Raw genomic sequence first — 23,824 nt, 5'->3', positions numbered from 1 at the left:
GGGTGAGGCTCGGTGATGTGCCAGGGGACGCTGCGCTGTGGTGGGCCTTCGGGGGTGGCTCTGTGCATGTGTGCACACTCGTGTGCATGCATGGTGCATCTGTGTGCACACTCGTGTTCGTGCATGCTGTGTGTGCACACTCGTGCACTCACAGCCACACAAACACTTGCACACACGCTCTTCCACGCGTGCCCACACCCCCCGTGGAGATCTCGCTCCCCCGTCCCCCGAGATCACAGCAGCACTGCCACTCACGCCCCCTCGTGTTCCGTGCTCCACAGCCCACGCGCGGCCCCTGCAGCCCTTGCACACCCAGCCGTGCACACGCGTGCACGGGTGCGTGCACCCCACGGGCTCCTCCTGCGTGTCCGTGGGACGCCCCCGCTGCGCTGTCCCCGCGTCCACGGGGGCAGCGGAACGGAGGAAGGCGGCGAGGACTACAGCTCCCAGTATGCCTTGCGGCGCGGGCAGGGCCGGCCGGGCCCCGGCGGCGCAGGGCATGCTGGGGGCTGTAGTCCCAGCCGGCGCCGCGGTGCCGCCACCCTTCAAGTGGCGGGCGGCGGGGCCGTGTCCGTGTCCGTGTCCGTGTCCGTGGGCGGCCTCGGGACGCCGTGGCGGCGGGCGAAGTCTTCGTGGGCGGTGTCCAGGTCCCGCAGCACCTCCTGCAGCCGCCCCCAGACGGCTCCACCTGCGGCACCGGCAGCGTCAGCGCCCACCCGCGACCCCCGGCCCCCACTCGCGACCCACGCGACCCCCACGGGCCGCCACGTCCCGTCCCGCTGCGCCCCACGCACCCCCTCCCGCCCTCCCCCCCCCCCCCCAGCATGGCCAAAAGCGCCGCGTGGGGTCCCATGTGCGTGGGGATGCGCTCAGGGCCGCGCGTGGGCACGCGTGTCTGCCCCACGCGCCCACCCGTGCGCGCGTCCGCGGGCTGCGAGCGTGTGCGCGCACCCAGCCGGGCGCGGCCCCGCGTGCGCGTGCCCGCGGGTGTTTGCTGTCCCCTGGCGGAGGAGGCACGCCGTGGAGGAGCACCCGCGGGTGTGCACACGCGTGGGCGTGCGCACGCGTGCACCCGTGCGTGTGCGCATTTGTGCACGCATCCTGCTGGGGTGGGGGTCCCCGCACCCCCCCTCCTCCGCGCCCCTACCTCCCTGCCCCGCCTGCGGGGGCTCCGCCGCCGCGCCGCCCGCGGGCCCCCCGTCTGCCGCCTCCCTGCAGGAGAAGGACCCTGAGCCCTGCTGGGGGGGCACCCATGGGTGCGGGGCACCCCGCAAGTCGCCCCCCCCCCGCCTCACCACAGCCGTGCCCCCGCTGCCCGGAGGTGCCCGTAGAGGCTCTGCGCCGCCGCCGCGGGGTCCAGGGGGTCGCTCCACTCGCCCAGGGCCACGGCGCCGTGGGTCCGGCTGCAGCCGGGTGCTGCCGAGGAGGGTCTGGGTGGGTGGGGGTCCTGCTGGGGACCCCCCCCCCCCCACCCCACCCATAGGTCCCCGGCCTTACCGGCGCGGGCAGGCTGCAGGCAGCAGGACCAGCGGGCGGCGCGGAAGGCGCCGGGGTGGCAGGTGGGCAGCATGGCCTGGTTGGCGCTGCTGGCCTGCCGCAGCGCCCACAGCCACTGCCACAGCTCCTGCGCGCCCTGCGGGGACACGGGGCGGGGGTGGCACCCGTTGGGTGTCCCCCCCCGTGGTGCCAGCGGCCACGGTTCCCCCCCCCCCCCCCCCCAGCATCCCCAAAGGGGTGGCACCGCGGTGACACCGAGTGATGGTGTGATGGCAGAGGGGTCCGGGTGGGTGTTGGTGGGGAGGTGGCACTGTGGGGGCGGGGATGGTTCCCCAGTGACCCCAGTATAGACAGGGCTGGTTCCCCAGTGATCCCAGTATAGACAGGGCTGGTATCCCCATGACCCCAACACAGTTAGAGGTGGTAGCCCAGTGACCCCAGTACGGGTATAGTTGGATACCCCAATGACCCCAGTACAACTGGAGTGATCCCAGTAGGGATATAGCTGGATACCCTAGTGACCCCAGTGCTGTCAGAGCTGATAGCCCAGTGACCCCAGTAGGGATATAGCTGGATACCCCAGTGACCCCAGTACAACCAGAGCTGATAGCCCAGTGACCCCAGTAGGGATATAGCTGGATACCCCAGTGACCCCAGTACAATCAGAGCTGATAGCCCAGTGACCCCAGTACAGATATAGCTGGATACCCCAGTGACCCCAGTACAACCAGAGCTGATAGCCCAGTGACCCCAGTAGGGATATAGCTGGATACCCCAGTGACCCCAGTACTATCAGAGCTGATAGCCCAGTGACCCCAGTACGACTGGAGCTGATAGCCCAGTGACCCCAGTACGGATATAGCTGTATACCCTACTGATCCCAGCACAGGTCAGGCAGGCACCCCAGTGACCCCAGTACAACCAGGGTAGGATACCCCCGTGTTCCCATACAGCCAGGGCTGGCACCCTGCTGTTCCCAGTACAACCAGTATAGCTGCATTAGGGACTGGGACTTTTCCCACCACCCCCAGGCACTGCTCGCTTCCCACAGGGCTGCTTGCTGGTGTCCTGGGTAGGGGCACTCTGGGGTGCTGGGCTAAGGGGGGGCGGGGTGTCCCCAGGGTCCCCAGGGTGCGGGGTGGGGGCCCGCACCTTGCACTGGATGTAGGTGGTGCGGAGCTGCCCGGCGCCATCCTGCGCCACGACCTGCATGACGTGGGGCTGCGGGAAGGTGCCCTCGTCCACGCGCTCCACCGCCCGCATCTGCGGCACGGGGATGCGGCAGCGCGCCCGGGGACCCTGAAACGGGACGTGTCACCGCGCCCACGGCCCCGCCGCCCGCCGGCGGGACTGTGGGGAGGGCGCGGGCAGCACCCACCTGCCACTCGGGGGACTTGGAGTAGGACAGAGCCTCGGTGCTGAGCCAGAAGTACCTCTTCTTGAAGGCGAAGCGGGGCAGCAGCGCGGGCTCCTCGGCCTCACGCACGTGCAGGTAGCCCTCCTTGATGGTGGCCGAGGGACCGAAAGGTGCCACCGGCACCGGCTCCTCGCCCGCTGCGGCCGTGGCACGGAGGTGGCAGCGTCACCTCGGGGTGCCACCGCCTCGCCCAGCCCGAGGACGCCCCAAAATCGGAGCCCATCCCCTGAACATGGAAGCACCCCCGGGTCCTGGGGGATTTTGCAGGGTTTGATGCCACCCTGAGCCCCGGTACCGTGCAGGGGGTGCCCGGCGTGCCCCGGGGGCTCACCCTGGGTGCTGTCCACCTCCACGAGGCCGTCCAGGAAGGCTTTGACGCGGGTGACGCTGGGCAGCAGCACGGCGTGCAGGGGGGCCATCCACGGCTCCTTGCCCAGCTGCAGCCCCAGGTTGCCGATGCTCTGCAGCGCCTGCCCCGCGCGGGAAGGGCTCACGCTGCCGGGTCCTGTCCCCGGCACCCGGCGCTTGTCCCCCCCCTCTGCCCTGTCCCCTGTGTCCCGTGGGAGTGGGAACTGGGGGAGGGAAATGGGAAAGCGGAGCGGCACGGGGTGGTGGGACCCAAGCAGGCAGTGCTGCCCCGTGCTCGGTGGATGGTGACATGGGTGGTGACAAGCAGGGTGGGTCATGGCATGTGGCATGGGGACAGGAATGGCTCTGCCCTCCCTGCCGTCCCTGTCCCTCCCTTGGGTCCCTGTTCCCCTCTGGGACCCCTCTCCCTCCACAGGGTCTCTTTTGGGCCCCCTTCCCTGCCTGGCATCCCCATCGCCTCTGCGGTCCCTGTCCCTTCTTGGGTCCCCATCCCTCCCTGTGGTCCCCATCCTTCCTGGCCATCCCCATCCCTCCCTGGTGGTCTTCATCCCTCCTGCGTGTCCCCATCCTTCCTGTGTGTCCCCATCTCTCCTGGGTGTCCCCATCCCTCCTGGGTGTCCCCATCCCTCCCCGAGGTCCCCGTCCCGGGGCTCCCCGCACCTTGGCGAGCAGCAGGAGCGTGCGGCCGGTGCGCGGGTCGGCGTGCTGCTCCCGCAGGCCGAAGAGCTTGGGGGTGAGGACGGCGGGGGCGAAGAAGCGGAGGAAGAGGAAGCCGCTGATGGAGAAGTAGCGCACCTCCTGCCGGGGCGGGGGGACGGAGCTCAGGGCTCGGCCACCTCCCGGCACTTTGTGGCCCCCCCCGGCCCCGCCGTGGCCCCCACCTCGTGCTGCGCCGAGGGGAACTGCTCCTCCACCCGCCTGCGGAGCTGCTTGAAGGCCGCCCTCATGAGCGGGGGACACTTCTCCACCGAGCCCACGATGGCATCGACCACGTCCCCCAGGTAGCCCTGCAGCAGCCCCAGGCTGCTCTCCCGCACCTGCGCCTCCGACAGGGACCCCTTGAAGGAAATCCTCCTGCAGGGACACCGCCGGCTCACCACCAGGGCGCCGCTGCAGCGGGTGGCCCCCCTCCCGCGGGGGGCGCCAGGACGGGGACGTGCCCCCGCACTCGCCTGCCGCGGCTCAGCTCCATCTTGCAGGGGTCCAGCTCCACGTACTTCTTCTCCTCGAAGATGCGGTTCACCACGGGCTTCAGGACCTCGTGCAGGTAGGGCAGCCCCACCACCTGCACGGGGCGGGAGCCACCCTCCTTGTCCCCAAGCTGTCCCCAGCACTGTGCCCGTGTCCTGATGCCGTCACGGGAGGGCGCAGGGGTGACCGGGCCGGTGCCGTCCCAATGTCCCCTCCCTTGCTCACCTTCATGAACATCTCCACGGACTTGGAGGCCAGCGAGTTGGAGCGGAACAGGGTGTTGGGGTCCTCTGGGAGAGAGCAGGACATTCCCGTGTCCTCCTTGGTGGCCCCACTCTGCCTTCCAAGGGGGCCTGGGGGGGCAGCCAGCCCCAGCACTTACTGGTCCTGGCCAGCTCGCGGGCGATGAGGTAGTCCAGGAAGGGCACGGCCAGCCCCTGCGCCAGGAAGATCTTCACCAGCTTGGTGGCCACGTCCTGCCGGCTCTCCCCCGAGGTCACCTCCTCCAGGACGGCCAGAGCCGTGCCGGCTGGGGGCTGCGGGGAGGGCAGGGTGGGCAGGGGGCCGCCACAAGGCTCGGGGGACGAGCGTGTCCCCGCCCCGCAGCACCCACCTGGCCCGGGCAGCGGATGGGCTCGGCGAGGAGCTGGATGAGGGGCTGGTAGCAGTGGGGGGGCAGCACCCGGTCCTCTACCAGCCGCACCGCCAGCCGCAGGGACCCCAGCCGCCCCCTGCAACGACAACCACGAAGGGAGAGGCTGGGACAAATCCTGACACCCCCACCCCCAGCCCTCGCCTCCCACCCTCGCCCCGCACTCACCCCGGCTCCTCGGCGCTGCTGGCAAAGGGCAGGAGCTGGAACCAGCCCTTGGTAGCACCCGGGGCGCCCAGGGGGAGCTCGACCTGGGTGTGTGGGGGGAAAACTGAGCCGGGGGGGGGGGCGCACACAGCGGCACCGGTGCCCCCCGCGCCCCCCGAGGCCCTCACCCGTCCCAGGAAGTCGTTTTTGCCCACGATGTCCCAGTCCCACACCTCCACGCTCAGCACGGCGTCCCCCAGCTCGCCCTCCGCCAGCTCGAACTCCAGCACCTCGTCCCAGCGCGGGAAACGGGTTTTCTTAATCACCTGCGGGGACGGGGCCGGTGGCGGCAGGGGACGAGGTCCCCGCGAGGCCCCCAGCCTCTGGGGTCCCCCCCCCCGGTGTCACCACGGGGAGCGGTGCCACCGGTGCCACCCGGACTCACGGCCGTCTCCTGCGTGTGCCCGCAGCACGACACCCGGGCGAAGGGGTCCGAGGTGCCCGAGGGGTCCCGGGGGGCCAGGTCCCTGTGGGAGGGTGGGGGTCAGGGGGGTGCAGCGTCCCCCCGCTGTGTGTGGGGGTGTGTGTCCCCTGGCACTGTCCCCTGTCCCCCTGGGTACAGCGAGGCGCCGGCACAGCGGGTGGCAGGATGGCACCGGGGGGGTGCTGGCACCCGGTCCCTGGGGTGGGGGGGGGGGGGGCAGGTGGCACAGCGGGGGACGCTGCTGTCCCTCCTGGCTGTCCCCGCGGCCATCCCGTTGCCTTGGTAGCCGCTTCGGTAGCCATGGCAGCGGGATGCTGCTCCTGCCTCTGCCAGCTGCTGCGGGTGCGCGGGCACGCACAGGCACACGTGTGCACACACACGAACACGTGTGCACACGCACACACGCACACACACACACACACGCACACACGCAGACTGCCAGCCCCGAAACCGGCAGCCCCGTCTCAGCCCACCCCAACGCCACCCACAGCCTTCGGGGCGTGCCTCAGTTTCCCCCAGTTTTACGACCAACGGGGAGAGACGCGGCGCGTCCCCTCGTCTGTCCCCTGGGAGTGTCCCCAGGGTCCCACGGCACTGTCCTTTGTCCCCTGGCCCCAAGCGGGGCTGGCAGTGTCCGAGCGTCGCGTGGCACAGGGGGGCATTGCGTGGCACAGGGGGGCATTCCCCGCTCCGGCGCTGAGACCCCACGGCATCGTGACACACGGCGTGGAAGCACCGATGTCCCCAAGCGGGACACAGCAGTGACACTTGCGGTGGCCCTGTGCCCTCTGCCCCCACTCATGGCTCCGCCAACCCCACCCGCCGAAAACGAGACCCCGGTGTGGGCACAGCCCCCCCGCGCCCCTGGGTGCCGCTACCTGGCCCCGATGAGGTGGCAGCGCAGCACCCGTGGGTGGCCCTGCTCGGGCACCTGCACCTCCAGGTGGATCTCGCCCTGCACCTCCTCGTCGGGGTCCACGGGCGCCAGGCTGAGCCAGCTGTCGATGCCTGCCGAGGGGGACGGGGTGGGCACCAGCGGCATGGGGACGGCCCCCCCGGGTCCCCCCGAACCCCTCCGAGCCCCCCGAGCCCCCAGCTCACCCCGCGGCTGAGCCGAGATCTGTTGGTGGCTGAGCGAGACCTTGCCGATCACATCGTCGTGCCTGCGAGGGGGACACCGATGGGGACGGCCACCCCCGGGTGGCACAGCCCCGCTGCCACCCCCTGTACCCCCCCTGCCCCCCCCCCGCCCCGCTGTCCCCCTACCCGATGGTGTCCTCGTCCAGCACGTAGATGGTGAGGCTGCGGAAGCCGCGGGGCAGGCGCAGGGTGTACTCCTCGCCCCAAAAAGGGTTCAGGCTCTTCCACACCGTGGCCGTCCTGCGGGCGCGGGAACCCCAGGGGCACATGGATGGGGGTGCGCCCACCCCCACAAAGTCCCCGTGTCCCCTCTCCGAGTGGGGCACGGTCCCCCACCTGGCCACCACCTCGTTGTCCACCTTGACCACGCAGTAGGGATCGCTGGAGCCGGAGCTGGGGGTGGGAAGGGGACAGGGGGGTGAGCACCCCGGGGTGCTGCTGGAGGGGGGGGGGGGCTCCTCAGCCAGACCCCACAGCTGGCACCCTGCCCCGCACCCGCACGGGGACGGCGCCTTTCCCCGGCTCTCTCTGAGCTTGGGGACCCCGGGGCCACCCCGAGCCACTTGTCCCCATGTCCCCAGGCGTCCGTGCCAGCGGCGGTGCCGAGCCCTGAGTTTCTGTAGCAACCTGCTCCCAGGTGTCAGGGCTCAGGGCTGGGGCGGTGTCAGGGTGACACGGTGACACGGTGACACCGGCTTTTACCTGGCCCAGGGCCCTCCCAGGCTTAACCCTTTCCAGCGGGGCGGAAAAGCTGCGCCCATGCCCCAGGACGAGGGGACGAGGGCCAAATCCTGCCTCTTCCTTCCCGGTGGGTGCCCCGCACCCTCCCGGCTGGGTGCTGGGGGCGCGGGGCGATGCCGGGCCCCCCCCACTCCTGAGCCCCCCACTCCTGAGCCCCCCACCCCGGGGCGACGCTCAGCCGGGAGCCGGACCCCAAGGGAGGTGCCCCCAGCCCCAGGGATGGGACGGTCCCAGCGGGGACCCCGCGCTGCGTGCCCTGGGATGGGGGCACCCCGCCGGGTACATGGGGGGGCTGCGCGCCCCCCAAGCACTGCCACAGCCCTGGGGGAACGCCCCGAGCCCACCCTGCTGGGGGGCAGCACGTGGGGTGGGGGGCTGAGGGGCACCCCCAGCCTTCAGCAGACCCCCCCTCGGGGAAACGGGTCCCTGGCAGCAAGGGGGTGCGAGGGGGGAGCCCCAAAACCGGGGGGAGAGCAGAGCCCACCCGACGCCACGTCCCCCCGGGGCGGGGGGGCAGAGACCCCCCCGGCGACACTCACACGTCCTTGGCGGGCAGATCCTTCCCCTCCAGCACCCGGCAGCGCAGCGAGGTGCTCTGGGCCATGCTGGCAAACTTGGGGGGGCCGGCACCTAGGGGTCCATGGGGGGCTGCCGGGGGGGGGGTGGTGGTGGCTGCGAGGCCCTGCTTCCTCCTCCTCCTCCTCCTTCTCCTCCTCCTCCTCCTCGCCGCGTCCTTCCTCAGCCGCTGCTCGCTTGTTTTCCTCCGTGCCGGAGCGAGCGGGAGGCAGCGAGCCGGAGCGCGCGGGCACGCGGCGGCGGGCAAGCTCGGGTGGGCTGGCCCCGTGCCCACGGACACGGCGGCACGGCCCGGGGGGCTCACCGGGGACCCCCCCCACCCCCCCGTGCTACCCGCGTGGCCAAAGCCATCCTAGGCCCCGTGCCCCCCGCTGCTAGCCGCGGGGAAACTGAGGCACGCGGCCCGAGCCTGGTGCCCCCCCGGACCCTCCGGGTGCCCCCCCAAGGGGGGTAATTTCTGTCCCGTCACAGCCGAGAGCCAGCAGGGGCTGTCCCCAGGCTTGGGGGGGTCTGTCCCCGTGCGTGGCAGGTGTCCCCCCCCTCGTGTCCCCAGGGACAGGCTCGCTCTGCCACCAGCTCGGCCACCTGGCTGGATGTGGGGGACTGATCCTGCCCTGCTGCGCGGGGGGGGTCACAGGAGGGGGGCTGCGTCCCATAGCCACGGGACTTTGTCCCACGATGACCCCCCGGGGGACCCCGATCATGGGGAGGATGGGGGCAGTGGGGTGGGGGGTCCGTCCCCTGTCCCCGCTGCTGTCTTGGTGTGCCATAACGGGGGGGGGGAGCGGTGGCTGACGCGGGGGCTCGCAGATGTCTCCTGCAGTGACTCACGGGAGGCACCGGCACGGTGGGTGGCACCACGCGGGCGCTGGGTCCCCAGGGTGCCACCGCCACAGGGAGCTGCCATATGGGTGCTGTGTCCCCGGGGTGGCACTGCCAGAGGGTGTCACTTTGTGGTTGGGCACCGTGCCCCTGGGGTGCCGCTACCAGGGGGTGTCATCTTGTCACTTCCTGGGTGCTGTGTCCCTGAGGTACCACTACCAAGGGGTGTCACCGTGTTGCTTTGTGGGCGCTGTGTCCCCGGGGTGGCACTGACAGAGGGTGTCACTTTCTGGGTGCTGTATACCTGGGGGGCCACTACCAGGGGGCGTCACCTTGTCATTTTGTGGACGCTGTGTCCCCGAGATGGCACCGCCGGGGGGTGTCACTTTGTGGGTGGGGGGCACTGCCAGGGGGTGTCACTCTGTGGGCGCTGTGCCCCCGGGGTGCCACCGCCAGGGCCCGTCCCCATGCAGCGCTGTGTCCCCGGGGTGCCACTACCCGCAGGTGCCCGGTTCCGGGCCAGGCACGGTGCCACCGGCCCTTGGCGCGGTCCCCGGGCCGTGTTTGCCGTCCGACCCGTTCCGGAGCGGCCTGGGGAGGGAAGGACGGAGGCAGGGCCGGCCCCCTCCCCGTCCCCGGCCCCGTCCCCGTCCCCGCCCGGTGAGCGCAGGCCGCGGGGCCCAGCCTCCAGCCGCGGCCGCCGGCCCTGCCCCGCAGCCCCCGCCCCGCACAGGGCGGTCCCGCCCCGCCTCCAGCGGCCCGGCTGAGGGAGGCGGAGGGCGGCCGGGGGCTCCCTGCGGCCCGGCTGCCTCCGAGCGCCGGGGAGGCCGCGCCCAGCCCGGCCGGGGCCTGCGGGGCCTCCCCGGGGCGGGCGGGCCCGGCCGCGCCGCCGCCATGAAGCCGAGCGCAGGTGAGGGCCGGGCCGGGCCCGGGGCTCCCGGAGGGGGCCGGGGGACGGAGGGGGGGGGGTCGCGGCGGGGCCGGGAGCCGGGAGCCGGGGCCGGGCCGGTGACGGCGCTGCCCCCGCTGCCCAGAGGAGCCCGTGCTGCTGGCGGAGCTGAAGCCCGGCCGGCCGCAGCAGTACGACTGGAAGTCGAGCTGCGAGACCTGGAGCGTGGCCTTCTCCCCCGACGGCGCCTGGTTCGCCTGGTCGCAGGGCCACTGCCTGGTCAAGCTGATCCCCTGGCCCCTGGAGGAGGCCGAGCTGTGAGTAGCGGGCACGGGGGAGACGCTTCCAGCCGAGGCGACGCCGCGGTGCCAGCCCCGCCGCCCTCCCTTCTTCGCCCCGCAGCTGCAAAGCCTCGGAGCGCAAGGGCCACGGCGGCAAGGCGGAGGCGCGGAGCCGAGGGGGAGCCAAGGAGAAGACGCTGGAGTGCGGCCAGATCGTCTGGGGCCTGGCCTTCAGCGCCTGGCCGGCGGCGGGGGACCCGGACGGTGCCGCGGGGCTGTCCTGCCTGGCGCTGGCCACGGGCCTCAACGACGGGCAGATCAAAGTCTGGGAGGTGCAGACAGGTGAGCGGCTCTCTGTGGCACCGGGTGGTGGGTTCAGGCTGCTCTCTCTGCCCTTGCTCCCCCTTGGAAGGAGGTCCTGGCTCCGTTCTTCCCCAAATGTTTCCCAAGGGCGAGCCGCTGCCTGCTCCTGCGCAGGACACGCTGGGCACAAGGGGCACTGATGGGGCTGACGCGGCCGCTCTCCGCAGGACACCTTCTCTTCAGCCTCCTGGGGCACCAGGACGTCGTCAGGGACCTGAGCTTCGCTCCCAATGGAAGCCTCATCCTGGTGTCGGCGTCGCGGGACAGGACCTTGCGTGTCTGGGACCTCAGCAAAGACGGTAGGAGCGAGTGGGGGTGTGCCCGGTGCTAGGTCAGCCCTTCCTGAAGCTGTGGGCAAGGAGAGGGCAGAAACGTACCTTGGAAGGGGAGATGGTGGGAGGGGGTCTCTGGGGACAGTGTTTGAGGCAGAAGGGGGGGTCCTGGGACACAGCAGAGCCATCCCCTCCCAGCTGGGACCTGGGGGCTGCAGGAAGGTGTCGCAGATAGAGAGCTCGGGGATGGGCACAGGGAAATTCCCCCACCCGACATGTGTTTTCCTCCTTAGGAGTGGGGCTGAGACAGCAGGCGGGGCAGGGCCTGTCCCTGGTGACTCAGCTCTGTCTCCGATGACTTGTGTGTCCGTTGTCCCCAGGGCGGCAGGTCCAGGTGCTGACGGGCCACATGCAGTGGGTCTATTGCTGCTCCATCTCCCCTGACTGCAGCATGCTCTGCTCGGCTGCCGGAGAGAAGGCGGTGAGTCCCACAGCGTGGCAGCCAGTCCCACTGAGTGCCACGTTCCCTGTGTTGCCCTTATGTGAGATGCCTCCATGTGGGAAGGAGCAGGTGAGAGCCAGCCTCGTTCCCTGGACTTGCCAGCACCCACATGCCCCCCCTGTCCCTCCGGGGTGGGCACGGGAATGCTGTTCACCGCTGAGGAGTTGGGATGTGGCGGGCGGAGATGGTTGGTGAGGTACTTGGGTCCTTTCTGTTATCACAGCTGTTTCAGACACCCTTGCTGCTTCGTCTCCTCTGTTGGGCTCTGCCCTGGTGGCTCCGTGCTGTCGTGGCTCTGTGTGACAGTGCGGGGAGCCTCAGCCTCAACCCCCCGTGCCCTGCAGGCGCTGCTGTGGAGCATGCGGTCCTACACGCTCATCCGGAGGCTGGAGGGGCACCAGAGCAGCGTGGTGTCCTGCGACTTCTCACCGGACTCGGCGCTCCTCGCCACTGCCTCCTACGACACCTGCGTCATCATGTGGGACCCCTACACGGGGGAGCAGCTGAGGACGCTGCGGTACGGAGCTGGGGGGCGATGGGGGCCACAGGAATGGGGTAGAGAGGTGTCGTGGGGGATTGGTGGGGCCAAGCGTGGCTTGGGGCTCAGGCTGAGCTTGTTCTCCCCCCGCAGCCACGTCCCCCTGCACTCGGCGCTGGAGTACAGCAGCGACGTCCACACCAGCTCCCTGCGGTCGGTCTGCTTCTCCCCAGAGGGCCTGTACCTGGCCACGGTGGCAGACGACAGGTGAGTTAATACCCCTCCTCCGGGTCTTTCCAGAGGGAAGAAGGGTCCTAAGAGGACACACCAGAAGTTCAGGGCGTCCCAGCAGGGAGCAGACTTTGCATGGCAAAGAGACCAACGCATTCAGAGCCCTGATTGTGTGAGGAGTTGCGAGGTCAGGGCCCTGTCACCTCCCTGAGCAATGAACCAGGGCCTGTGTCCCCTTACCGTGCTCCTTGGTACTGTCACCTGCTCTGTCCACATCTGGCTCAGCTCTGCAGGGGACAATGCTCCTGCCCAGCTGTAACACTTCTGGGAGGCTCTAAGTCCACGGGATAAAGCCCAGCTCCCAGCTTGTGTGCTTTCGGGTGGCCCCAGAGGCTTCGTTTTAGCTGCAGGCACCGCCTGACGTTGTGTCACCTCCCTTTCTCCTTAGGCTCCTGAGGATCTGGGCGCTGGAGCTGCGATCCCCGGTGGCGTTTGCCCCCATGACCAACGGCCTGTGCTGCATGTACTTTCCCCACGGTGGCTTCATTGCCACAGGGTGCGTATGTCTGCTGTGGGGAGCTCCAGGAGAAATCAGCCTGAGGGTGCAGGCTGGTTTCCCAGCTTGGGGAGCGAATGTGGTTGCTGCACGCTCAGGATGTTTTGGGGTAACTTTCTCACATCTCTCTGCGCCGTGCTGGGGCGGTGGATGCTCGCTCAGGGCCTCTTTGGGTCTCGTTGCAGGACCAGAGATGGCCACGTCCAGTTCTGGACTGCTCCAAGAGTCCTCTCGTCACTAAAGCACTTGTGCCGCAAAGCCCTGCGCACCTTCCTGACGACGTACCAGGTCCTTGCACTCCCCATTCCCAGGAAGCTGAAGGAGTTCCTCACCTACCGGACCTTCTGAGGGACCAGAGGCACGCAGGCGAGAGCCCCCTGCCTCGCGGCAGGGCCGGCCTGGCTCACAGAGCACCGCTGGTTTGTCGTGCTGGTTTGTGAGCCGTGGGGCAGAAGGATTGTTACTCCCCTTGTTTTGGGGCTGTCTGTGAACGTGGAGATATTTTTTTTTTTTGGTGTAATAATACTAGAACCCAGCAAAAGAAAAGTATGCAGAGGGCAAGGGGCACAGCACAACGTGGGGGACGGCTCTGGTGACCCCACAGGGGACGCGAGTCCCCCTGTCCCCCTGCTATCTGCAAGTTTTGGGTCAGGTGCTTTTGCTTCCAAGTGCAATGTTGTGGGTTGAGGATTAGCAGCTGCAGTCCGAGCAGAGCGTTTGTCGGTGCGAAGCGGGGGCCACAGCCAGCCCCCACACCAGCCCCAACGGGATCAGCCCGTGCTTAGCTGCCGGAGGGGTGCGGGCTCTGCCGTTCCCGTGGTCTGGGCACGAGCTGGACAAACCTGAGCCGGTCTCTGTGGGCTGGGGGACAGCGATGACAGAATAAAAGATGGTCGATTCCTCACTTCTTCCCTCGTTGCTCGTAGAGGTGAATTGGGGCTGCCAGGCGGGGGCCCGGGGACCAGACCCTCCTGCTGCTGCAGCTCTGGGTAAGTCAGAGCTGCTCGCTCGGCTCTGGAGAGGAGCAGATGGTCAGTGGTGGGCGCCGGGGAGGCTCAGTCCTCGTGGTTAGCTGTGAAAGCAGAATGTGGCTTCGCCTAGCCCCCTGCTTTCGCTCTTCGGTTGCTTTTTCCGCCCCCATGCCAGCCCCTAGGACTTGGCGCTCGAACAGCTCACCAGCAGCGTGCACCCGGCGTTCAGACTTGCTGTGCACGCAGCCGTCTCGTGGATGCGTCTCGCTCCAGCGGAGCTGGTGGCTGGAGGGACAGCACGTGCTTGGTGTCCCCCTGCGTGCAGGGGGACTGCGCAGGAGCCCTGGGCTGACCCCAGCTGATGCAGAAGATGGGGAACATCTCCTCCGAGCAGTTCCCTGCGATGTTTTCCTTTGCGAGCAGCTAAACCCCGAAAGCTGTCATCTCCCAAAGACTTCCAGGAAAAGAGGTGACCTGCAAACTGCCAGGGCTCTGTTTCTCAGCCCGCTAGCAGTTCGGGCAGCTCTTCCCTGCATGAAGGGCCCCAGGAGTGCTGCACGCAGGTGCCAGCAGCCCGTGTGCGTGTACCACGGCTGCTGCGTGGGCCGGCAGCAGCGCAGTTAAGCTCTGCTGAGCTCCCCAAGGTCGGCAGGGTTGTGCTTTGAGCTCTTCCCCTCGGCCAAAGAGCATCAGCGCTGCGCTGCTGAGGGCTATGTGCACCAAAGCCCCGGAGAAGCCGGAGCTGCCACCAGGGCCTTTGCAATGGGACGCAGGCAGTGGGTGAGGCTCGACCACCTCCCCTCAGCCGTGGCTGTAGGGGAGAAAAAAAACCACACAGCCCGCTTGGCGTTAGAGATGTTTGCATTTCCCGGTGAAGCGTATAAAAACAGGCTGCTCTGGCACGCCCCAGGTGGGGGCCCAGGGCGTGCAAAGAGGAACCACGAAGCTGCACGGGGCTGATGGCGGTCGCCTCGGGTTTCTGCTCAGGATGCCCTGCAGGCCAGGACGCTCGCAGCCACCCCGCCGGGCTCAGGCTTCGGCCACGATCAGGTCCCTGGTGACTTGGAAAGCCGCGACGAGGGAGCTCAGCTGAACCTTCTCGCTCGTGCCAGCAGCCAGCCGGTACCTGCGGCAGGAGGCAGGGGAAGTTTAACGGCTTGCACCAGCACCGGCGCCCCGACGGAGCAAGCCAAGAGCACGGATAGTGAGCAGGGATGGGGGCGTGGGGGCTGTGGGTGTCCCCAGCAGCCGTGGAGACCGGGCACGGCGCGTTAGGGGCCTGGCAGCCCCCCACGACCGGGCTGTGGGTGGGAGCGGGCACTCACTCGATGTCTGCCATTTTGATCAGCAGCTGGATGCGGACCGAGGGTGGGAAATCGACTGCGGGAGGAAGGAGGTGGCGTGAGTTAGGGCGGCTTTTTGGGGCGGCGAGCCAGGAGCTGGCCCCGCAGACCTCTACCTCTGTGCACAAACAGGTGGATCTCGGTCAGGATGTCCTGCAGGGCCAAGCCCTTCAGCGTCTTCAGCTCTGTGATTTCTGAGATGGCAGTGAGTGAAGGGGATCCTTACACATATTCCCTGCAGGATCCAACAACCCCAGCGAGCGGCGTGAAGCCAGCCCTACCCCAGCCGGACCAGGAGGATGGGAAGCCCCGGCAAAAAGGAAGGATTTATGGCGACGGGGATTAAACCCAAGGCAGAAGGAAAAGGATACTGCGATAGGCGGTGGAGAAGTCCTGGTTGAGCATCCAGTCGAGGATGTTGGCGATGTCGGACTTGAGGGGATGCCCCGTGCAGGTGTAGACGTTCTCCTCCGTCACCTTCCCGAAGGCCATGGCGGTGCTCTGAGGAAGAGGAGGTGGAGGAGGGACGAAGAGCTCCCTGCTCGCGGGGCCCACCGAGGTGCCAGCTTACACAAGGCGCCAGCGCCTGCAGCCACGGTCGGTACCTGCAGGATGTTCAGGGCTCGGCGCATGTCGCCGCTCGACAGGGTCACCAGCGCCTTCATCCCGTCCTCGCTCACATCCACCCTGGAAGGCGAGATGGGGGCTGCAGCGGGACCGGCTCAGCGCCTCCGTAGCCTCCAGCCCCTGGGGACGGGCAGGGGGAGAGGGGGTCGCGGCGGAGCCCCCCCGGCTCACCCCTCCTCCTGTACGACGTGCTGCAGCCGGGGCACCATCAGCTCTGGGGTGAGGGGCCCGAAGCGGAAGCGGGTGCAGCGGGACTGCAGCGCGGGGATGATCTTGGAGAGGTAGTTGCAGATGAGGCAGAAGCGGGTGTTTTCGGTGAACTTCTCGATCACTGCAAAGGAGGAGAGGAGCTGGATGGAGCCCCCGCGGCCTCTCGCAACGGGGAAGGCTCAAGGGGTGCCGCTGAGCCCCCCCCCCCGGGTGCCCCTCACCTCGCCTCAGGGCGTTCTGAGCGTCCTGGGTCATGGCGTCGGCTTCATCCAGGATGACGAGCTTGAAGCCTTTCCTGAGACAGGGCAGAAGGGGATGGATCTGGTCCCAACCCACCCCTCAGGAGCTGCCAGGCTGGGGCTGGAGAAGTGGTGCTGGAGGTGCCTCCTCCCAGCCCTGGCCCCAGGAATGCTCCCAGCTCCCAATTCCCCACCGCCCACCCCAAAACCGCCCCCCGAGGCACGGGGAAGCCTACTTGAAGATGGTCCTGGTGCTGGCGAAGCTCAGGATGGGCCCTCTGACGATGTCGATTCCCCGGTCGTCCGAGGCGTTCAGCTGCAGGGACAGAGACAGCAGCGGGGGTGCAGGGCTCTCCCTCTCACCCCAAAGCCGGGTGCCCCCCCCTTACCTCCAACACCATGGAGCTGAACTCCCGCTCCCGGTAGAGCTGTCGCGCGCAGGCCAGGATGGTGGAGGTCTTGCCGGTGCCGGGGGGGCCATAGAGGAGGAGGTGGGGCAGCCGGTCCTCGCTGATGAACCGCTGGACTGGGGAGGGGGCACAGGGGGCTGGGCGGGGGGGTGCTCTGGGGCAAGCCTGAGCGCGATGCGCGGCCACAGCATCCCTGGGGGGGTAACTGGGGGGGGGGTGTGGAGTTTGGGGGGGGTGGGGGTGGGAATGGGGGGGTGCTGGGGGGAATGACCGGGTGCTGGGGAGGGGTAGGGGGAATGGGGGGGTGCTGGGGGGGTAGGGGGAATGGGGGGGGTAGGGGGAATGGGGGGGTGCTGGGGGAAATGGGAGCGTGCTGGGGGGATTGGGGGGTGCTGGAGGAAATGGGAGGGTGCTGGAGGGAATGGGGGGTGCTGGGGGGGTGCTGGGAGGGGTATGGGGTGCTGGTGGGAGGGTGCTGATGGGGATTGGGGGGTGCTGGTGGGGATGGGGGGGTACTGGGGGTGCTGGTGGGGACGGGGGGGTACTAGGGGTGCGGGTAGGGGGGTGCTGCTGGGGATGTGGGTGCTGGTGCTGGGGGTCCCCCCGCTACTCACTGGTGCTGAGGATGTCCCGGTGCGACACCAGCTCGGAGAGCTCCCGCGGCCGGTACTTCTCCACCCTGCGGGGGACGGCGGGGATCAACCCGGGGCCCCGACCCCCCCGTATCCCCCCCCCCACACCCGCAGCCCCCCTAACCCCCCCCCCAAAACCTCCCCGAACCCCGTCCCCAGCCCCGCCGCCCGCCCGCACCAGGGCAGGTTCCTCCCGCCCGCCGCCGCCATCTTCCCCGCGGGGCCTCGCGAGAGCTGGGCCGGGGGGGGCCGGGGATGGGGCCGGGGGGGTCGGGAACAGCGATGGGGACGGGGCTGGGGACGGGGACGGGGCTGGGGGTGGCGGCTGTGGGGCTGCCCCCCGCTGGTGGGCATCCAGCGGGGATGGGGAAGGCCCCTCCTACCCCCCCCCCCCCCCGTCGGCAGCACCCATGGGTGCCAGGGGGCGGCTGTGGGGCGGTGCGGGGTGGGGGGCTACTGCGGGGGGGTTTGGGGTCCAGCGGCCTTAAATGCGGCTGGTTCGGCCATGGGGGGTGCCAGGATGGGCCCCCCCCAGCTCCTGGGGCTGCCCGGCTGAGGGTTTCCTTGCTGGCCCCCATGTTTGTGGGGTGGGGTGGGGTGGGGGGGAACAGCCTGAAGTGGCCGGCGGGGTGCTCAGGTGTTGCTTTGGGGTGGATGGAGGAGGAAAAGGAGATGCTCTGTCTTGGGGAGCCCAGGTTTCAAGAAGGTAATCCACCAGCAGAAGCGCTGGGATGTGGATTGGCGGGCAAAAACGTACCAGGGACATCCCCCCCAAGGAAGAGCTCCAGGTCTAACCCTATAGAAAACCCCAAACACGCATGGGGTGGCAGCCGGACACGGGGTGTGAGACGTGGAGCCGGAGCCGGTGTTCACCTGGGAGGCTTCTGGCCCTTCAAACCCCAATTTTCCAGGCATTCCCCCCCCAGGCTGAGCCTTGGAGGGGCCAGGTGCACTCTGCTGCTGGAGGCAAAGTTTGCAGCCCCCCGTGGTATTTCCCCACCGTATTTCTCGTGAGTGACCTCAGCTGCGGGCTGACCAGGTCGGTTCCACAATATATACCCTTATTTTTTAATGTGTAATTGATGGCTGGCCCCCCAAGGATGCTGCTTTGGGAAGGGGACCAGCGGGCAGGGGTCCCAGGGGGATTTCAGGGGGCAGCGGGGATGGAGCCGGTGCCGAGAGGGTCCGGGCTCGCAGGCGGGCAGGGGAGGGGGCCCAGGTGAGCCGAGGAACCACGAGGTGCGTCGGTAGGAGCGGGTCCTGCTGGGAACGGCTTCTGGTTAAGAAACGAAGCGGTTGACGTTGCCGAGTAACAACGCTCACATCTCGCCCGTTGTCAAAATCCAGACACCGATTGAGAAGGAAATGAATAATTCAGGCTGTCCGAGGCCGTGCCGTAGGAAAACACGCCTCGTCCCCCCGGTCCCAGGCCTGTTTTCACCTGGGGAAACGTGGTGTGGGGTGTGCCGGGGCGGCTCAGCAGCTGCTTACCTTTTTGCCTCCCTGCATTCTATTCTATTCTATTCTATTCTATTCTATTCTATTCTATTCTATTCTATTCTATTCTATTCTATTCTATTCTATTCTATTCTATTCTATTCTATTCTATTCTATTCTATTCTATTCTATTCTATTCTATTCTATTCTATTCTATTCTATTCTATTCTATTCTATTCTATTCTATTCTATTCTATTCTATTCTATTCTATTCTATTCTATTCTATTCTATTCTATTCTATTCTATTCTATTCTATTCTATTCTATTCTTTCTTTTATTCTTCATTTTATTGTTCTTTCTTTTATTCTTTATTTTCCTCTTCTTTATTTTATTACTTCTTTTATTCTTCCTTATTTTATTCCACTTTATTATTATTTTATTTTTTAAGGGGCAGCTACCAGGACCCTGGGTATTTTCCTGCTCTGGAAGCCACCAAACTGACGGAAGGGCAGCGTGTGGGCAGCGGGTGCAGGGGAGCGTTTTGAGCCGCATGGGACCCTCCTGTCCTCCCCTCCCTTGCGCTCGGCGCTGGGAGCACAGAAATGGCTGTGCTTCTAGCCGGGGTGTTTTAGGAAAAAACATCTGCTGCTGCAAACCGTTTTGGTTATCGAAAGGCGTGTCTAACCACAGAAGCCATCAGGAGAGAAAATTTCAGCGGGGTTTATTTTTTTGTAACCCATGCCCCGTAAATGCCAGGAATTGCGCTGTTTTGAGCTCGGGCGGTATTTACGTCTCTGGCTATCGCTGCCTTCAGAGGCTGCCCACAGCCGGGGGAATGCTCCCCTATTCCTGGAGGGAAAGCCCCCAGAGCGGGTGGAGGCTGCCCCCGGCTGGGGTTGGGGGGGTCCGGGGAAGCACATGGCTTTTCCTCCCAGCACGGGCTCTGGGGCGCTTTGCAGACCGCTCGCCTTCGCCCTGCTCCTTCCCAAACACTTGGGCAAGAAGGGAACGGCTCCGTCCCTTTTGGGTGAGATATCCCGGCACCTTGTCGTGCCAAATATGCAGAATACCCGCCCTGGGGTGGTGCAGCTCTGCCCGCGTTTCTGGCACGCTCGCCCGGCTTGTGAAAGAGCTGATCTATGGGATGGGCGCCCACCTGTAGGGTCTCCTGGACAGCCCCGTACGTCCGAGCTGCGGTGCTGGGGAGTTCTGTTTGCATCGCTCCCATCTTGAGGTTCCCATAAAATCCCTCCGACCCGTTCATTGCCACCGTTAAAGGCAGAATCGCTGCTTGCAAGGGACCAGCTCGCCCGTGAGGAGGAGGAAAGGGGACGTGTGTGCTCGTCCCAGCACGAGCTCCTCGGGTAAGCAGCTAAATTAAAGCTTCTCCTTGAACAAAGTGCCGACCAGCCAATTTCAGACCTCGTAACCTACATCCTAACTCGTGCTAGGAGTGGCAGCAGGTGTAATTGCTGCATAAAGCCCCTTGGGGTTAGCTTCGTGCTCTCCACAGAGTGGAGACGTCGGGCGCAGGTACCCCAGAAAGTGCAATACGTACCCAGAAAGTGAAAGCCCTGTGATGGTGAAATGGGGTGGCTGGGGCAGGCAGAGCTGCTCCCGAGCTCACTGGCCCATCTTGGCCACTTTTGGCCAGCACCGGGTATCACCTATAGGGGCTGAACCCCCCCCCCAAATGGCTTCTATAGGGAGGAATCGGCTCCGGATGCTGGGATATGGAGATCTGGGATGCGCGCAGGGCTGGGGGGATTGTTTGCTTTCTGCAGGTGTTGGGGACACCGCCGTGGCCTCAAAGCTTGGGGAAGAAGGGGGGCCTGCTTCCCCCCCCCAAAATAAAAAAAGTAACCTCAGTATTTAAAACCCTGCTGTGGCACCTGGTGTAGCATCACAATGCCAGGAGCTGGTGGGAAGGAGGGCGAGCGGCCACGCATGCAAAGAAGCCACTTGCCATTCTTATTTTGAGTTGGTTTTGCTCAGTTTCGGGCCAAATCCCCCCCCAGCCTCCCCACCTCCCCCCCCTAGGGGTGCCTCTCCCCCTGCCCCATCCTGCACTGCTCCTTCCGCAGTGGGGCTGCAGCACAGGTCCCCATAGCACCCATCTCCTTGGGCACTTGGGGGTGCGCATCCCCTGCACCCCCCTGCTGCTGCACCTGCTGCTCCTGCCCGCGGCGACGCACAGCGCTGCCAGCCTGGGGGCCTCTGCAGCAGGACCCCCCCGCTGTGCCAGGGCCCCCACTGCAGCAGTGCCCCCCCCTTGTTGCAGTAGGAACCCCCCCATTGCAGCAGGACCCCTCCATTGTATTAGGGCCCCCAGTGTGGGAGGATGTCCCGTTGCACCATGGCCCCCATTGCACCATGGCCTCCCCTTTGCACTATAGCCCCCAATTGCACCATGCCCCCCCTTTGCATTACAGCCCACCTTTAGACTATGGCCCCCCATTGCATCGTGCCCCCCCCCATTGCATCGTTATACCTTCCTTTGGAATATGGCCCCCCCCCTTTTGCAACACAGCCCCCTGCTTCACCATGCGCCCCCATGGCACTGCAGCCCCCTATTGCGCTGCATGCCCCCCCACATTGCACCATGCCCCCCCTTTCATGGATTCCTAGAAGCATTAAGGTTGGACAAGCCCTCCAAGATCACCTGCTCCAACCACCCCCCCCCACCACCAATGTCACCCCCTAGCGGTCCCCTCCTTGCACCGTGGCCCCCCCATTGTACCGTGCGCCCCCGTTGCACCGCGCTCCCCATTGCACCGTGCCCCCATTTGCACCGTAGACCCCCGTTGTCCCCCCCATTGCCCCATGCCCCCCATTGCTCCCCTGTTGCCCTGTGCCCCTATAGCACCATGCCCCCCCCTTGCACCAGAGCTCCCCATTGCCCCCCATTGCTCTGTGCCTCCCCATTGCACCAGCTCCCCCATTGCACCATGCTCCCCATTGCCCCCCATTGCCCCCCATTGCCCCCCATTGCCCCCCATTGCCACATGCTCCCAATGCACCATGCCCCCCCCTTTTCACCATAGCTCCCCTTGCCCCCCCCCATTGCACCGTGTCCCTCATTGCACCATGCCCCCCCTTTGCACCAGAGCCCCCCACGGCCCCCCATTTCCCTGCCTCCCACTGCCCCGTGCCCCCCATTTCCCCATGCCCCCCCTTTACACCGCAGCCCCCTATTGCCCCCCCATTGCCCCATTCCCCCATTGCCCCCCCTCTTGCACCATAGCTCCCCATTGCCTCTCACTGCATCACTGCCCCCCATTACCCCATGCCCCCATTGCCCCGTGCCCCCCCCTTGCACCATAGCTCCCCATTGCCCCCCACTGCCCCATATCCCCCCATTGGCCCCCCCACTGCCCCCCATTGCCCCATGGCCCCATTACCCCATGCCCCCCTTTGCACCATTACCCCCCATTGCCCCCCCATTTCCCCACTCCCCCCTTTACACCACAGCCCCCACAGCCCCCCCACTGCCCCCCATTGCCCCGCACCCCCCCCCAAGCCGCGACCCCCCCCCCCTTTCCCCGCAGCTCCGCGGTGCCGGTGCGGGTGCGCGCGGGTGCGCGCGGGTGCGGGTGTCCGTGCGCGGGCGCGCGCGCCTGCGGAGGGGTGCGGGGGGGTTGGGGGGGGGGGGGGTCGCGCGCGGAGAGGCGCGCAGCGAGCGCGGCCCCGCGGTGCCGGGAGCGCGCCGCCCCCGCCCCCGCCCCGCCGCGCCCGGGGGGAGGCGGCCGCGGCGGCGCGCTGAGGGCTCGGTGGGCGCCGCGGGGCCGCGCTCAGGGCTCGGGGGGGGGGGGGCGCCGCGGGGCCGCGATGCTGCGGGCGGCGGAGCGGGGCTGAGCTGTGGGGCGGGGGGGGGCGGGGGCCCGGGGGGGGGGGGGGGCCGAGCCGCGGCGGAGGGGTGGGGTGGGGTCGGGAGGGGGGGGGTGGGTGGGGGGCGCGGCGAGCGATGGATGAGGAAAACATGACGAGGAGCGAGGAGCAGCAGCAGCTGAGTTTGCAGAAGGCGCTGCAGCAGTGCGAGCTCGTCCAGAACATGATCGACATCAGCATCTCCAACCTGGAGGGGCTCCGCACCAAGTGCGCCGCCTCCAACGACCTCACGCAGAAGGAGATCCGCACCCTGGAGGTAGGGGCCCGGCGAGCATCCCCCCCCCCCCCCCCCACCCCCGTGCTCCCCCTCCTCCTGTTTTCCTCCCCGTTCTCCCCCCCCCCCACCCCTCCACGGGCATCGCACCGGGCTCCCCCGCGGCGCTGCGCTGCGGTGCGGTGCGGTGCGGAGCGGTGCTGAGCCTTGCGGTGCGGAGCGGGGTGCGGAGCGGTGCGGAGCGGTGCGGAGCGGCCGAGTGAGGCTGCGCGCTCTGCAGGTGGCCCGAGGTGGGACCGGTGGCAGCCGAGCGCTGCTCGCCGGGAGCGGCCCCCGGCCTTCGCATCCCCCCCCCCCGCATCCCCCCGGCACCCCCCGGCCGGCCGCAGCCTCCCCCAGCCCTCCCCGGGCCCCTTCCACCAGCCCCGGGCCTGGCCGCAGCGCCCCGCAGCCTCCCGGCCCGCAGCCCTGCCTCCCGCATCCCCCCCGGCCTGGCCTCGTCCCCCCCGGCTCCCCCCTTCCCCCCCCCAGCCGCCCCCATCCCGGCGAGCAGCAGCCCCCTGCCCACCCGCAGCCTGCCCCCGGCTCCCTGCCCGGCTGCGGGAGGTCAGCACCCTCACCAGCACCCTCACCAGCACCCTCACCAGCACCCTCACCAGCACCCTCACCAGCATCCTCGCCCCCAGCTCCTCCGCCGCAGTCTCCGGCCTCCCCCGGCGCACCGAGGGGGAAATCCTGCACGGCTCCGGTGGCCCCGCGGGGCAGAGGGGTCCCAGAATCTGCGGCAGGGGGCATGAGGGGGGACCCCATCCCTCGGCAGTGAGAGGGATTTGAAAGGGGTTTCTGAAGCCTGGAAGCATCCCGGCTCTCTGTACCTTATGTACAGGCCTCGGGGTCGGATCCTGCGCAGTCCCAAGGCCCCCCCTATGCAGGTGCAGCGCCTGGGAGCAGAGGAGAGGATTTATTTACTACAACTGCTGGTTTTCGTAGGTGGGGAAGCACGGAGGCTGCGGCCGGGGGGATTTCGGAGCCGTGCCCCGCTCGGGTTTTTTGGCTGTTGCTTTCCATCCTGGTGCAGAACCGAAATATCGCGGCCGCTGAGCAGCTCTGAGGGCGCGGGGCCAGGGACCGCGGTCGCCGGGGATGCGGTGCCACCTCCTCCCGTGGGATGCTGCAGCTTCCTGGGGTGCTCCAGGGCAGCAGCGGGGTCCCCCCGTGTGCGGCTCCCCGGTGGGCTCCGCGCC

The 23,824-nt window shown here is 67.8% G+C and overlaps 4 protein-coding genes across 8 annotated transcripts in view; 2 read left to right on the top strand and 2 right to left on the bottom strand.

Moving 5' to 3' along the window:
• Positions 1 to 14: 14 nt before the first annotated feature.
• RASAL1 (RAS protein activator like 1) lies at positions 15 to 9,660 on the bottom strand. 3 transcript variants are annotated; one of them, XM_066978814.1, is made up of 21 exons: positions 8,178 to 9,660; positions 7,234 to 7,290; positions 7,024 to 7,137; positions 6,859 to 6,920; positions 6,636 to 6,765; positions 5,719 to 5,800; positions 5,462 to 5,599; positions 5,295 to 5,377; positions 5,088 to 5,205; positions 4,857 to 5,010; positions 4,700 to 4,764; positions 4,456 to 4,568; positions 4,165 to 4,357; positions 3,944 to 4,081; positions 3,246 to 3,384; positions 2,876 to 3,051; positions 2,650 to 2,796; positions 1,498 to 1,633; positions 1,296 to 1,416; positions 1,148 to 1,212; positions 406 to 688 (listed from the first exon to the last, which is right to left on the bottom strand). In XM_066978814.1, exons 1-21 carry the CDS (start codon positions 8,240 to 8,242, stop codon positions 546 to 548), a joined length of 2,439 nt encoding a protein of 812 aa, XP_066834915.1. In that variant the 5' UTR covers positions 8,243 to 9,660; the 3' UTR covers positions 406 to 545. The 3 variants fall into 3 exon arrangements, with proteins under 3 accessions (XP_066834913.1, XP_066834915.1, XP_066834914.1); XM_066978812.1 differs by having other exon boundaries at positions 15 to 688; positions 2,931 to 3,051; positions 5,295 to 5,599; XM_066978813.1 differs by having other exon boundaries at positions 5,295 to 5,599.
• Positions 9,661 to 9,785: 125 nt separating this feature from the next.
• On the top strand, positions 9,786 to 13,154 carry WSB2 (WD repeat and SOCS box containing 2). The gene is made up of 9 exons (XM_066978822.1): positions 9,786 to 9,946; positions 10,071 to 10,242; positions 10,328 to 10,548; positions 10,737 to 10,868; positions 11,222 to 11,322; positions 11,688 to 11,860; positions 11,975 to 12,088; positions 12,501 to 12,608; positions 12,794 to 13,154. Exons 1-9 carry the CDS (start codon positions 9,931 to 9,933, stop codon positions 12,954 to 12,956), a joined length of 1,200 nt encoding a protein of 399 aa, XP_066834923.1. The 5' UTR covers positions 9,786 to 9,930; the 3' UTR covers positions 12,957 to 13,154.
• Positions 13,155 to 14,422: 1,268 nt separating this feature from the next.
• RFC5 (replication factor C subunit 5) lies at positions 14,423 to 17,332 on the bottom strand. The gene is made up of 11 exons (XM_066978823.1): positions 17,219 to 17,332; positions 17,023 to 17,087; positions 16,388 to 16,524; positions 16,235 to 16,314; positions 15,981 to 16,054; positions 15,721 to 15,880; positions 15,528 to 15,609; positions 15,294 to 15,423; positions 15,039 to 15,116; positions 14,905 to 14,959; positions 14,423 to 14,705 (listed from the first exon to the last, which is right to left on the bottom strand). The coding sequence occupies exons 1-11, from the start codon at positions 17,248 to 17,250 to the stop codon at positions 14,609 to 14,611; spliced, it is 990 nt and encodes a 329-aa protein (XP_066834924.1). The 5' UTR covers positions 17,251 to 17,332; the 3' UTR covers positions 14,423 to 14,608.
• A 5,095-nt stretch (positions 17,333 to 22,427) lies between these two features.
• The window catches only part of KSR2 (kinase suppressor of ras 2), a 59,305-nt gene continuing 57,908 nt past the window's right edge, over positions 22,428 to 23,824 (top strand). For all 3 annotated transcript variants that reach the window (XM_066978965.1, XM_066978967.1, XM_066978966.1), the window contains exon 1: positions 22,428 to 22,622. In XM_066978965.1, the coding sequence (XP_066835066.1) occupies positions 22,443 to 22,622 (180 nt within the window). In that variant the 5' untranslated portion in view covers positions 22,428 to 22,442. The remainder of the gene's footprint in view (positions 22,623 to 23,824) is intronic.

The sequence above is a fragment of the Anser cygnoides genome, chromosome 17 (assembly GCF_040182565.1).
Source record: "Anser cygnoides isolate HZ-2024a breed goose chromosome 17, Taihu_goose_T2T_genome, whole genome shotgun sequence".
Lineage (NCBI taxonomy): Eukaryota > Metazoa > Chordata > Aves > Anseriformes > Anatidae > Anser > Anser cygnoides.
Note: the sequence above shows the minus strand (reverse complement) of the source record. Positions and strands in the feature narration are given on the sequence as shown.

Bases quoted from the DNA above. Each gene is read 5' to 3' on its own strand.
- RFC5 (XM_066978823.1), bottom strand. From the start codon at position 17,250: ATGGCGGCGGCGGGCGGGAGGAACCTGCCCTG. The intron at 16,525-17,022 runs GTGAGTAGCGGG...CCCCCTCCCCAG, and splicing joins CCGGGACATCCTCAGCACCA to TCCAGCGGTTCATCAGCGAG. The intron at 14,706-14,904 runs GTGAGTGCCCGC...CTCCTGCCGCAG, and splicing joins ATCAAAATGGCAGACATCGA to GTACCGGCTGGCTGCTGGCA.
- WSB2 (XM_066978822.1), top strand. The intron at 10,869-11,221 runs GTAGGAGCGAGT...CGTTGTCCCCAG, and splicing joins CTGGGACCTCAGCAAAGACG to GGCGGCAGGTCCAGGTGCTG. The intron at 12,609-12,793 runs GTGCGTATGTCT...GTCTCGTTGCAG, and splicing joins GGTGGCTTCATTGCCACAGG to GACCAGAGATGGCCACGTCC.
- RASAL1 (XM_066978812.1), bottom strand. From the start codon at position 8,242: ATGGCCCAGAGCACCTCGCTGCGCTGCCGGGTGCTGGAGGGGAAGGAT. The intron at 4,569-4,699 runs GTGAGCAAGGGA...CGCCCCGTGCAG, and splicing joins CCGTGGAGATGTTCATGAAG to GTGGTGGGGCTGCCCTACCT. The intron at 3,385-3,943 runs GTGCGGGGAGCC...CGCGCGGGGCAG, and splicing joins CGCTCCTGCTGCTCGCCAAG to GCGCTGCAGAGCATCGGCAA.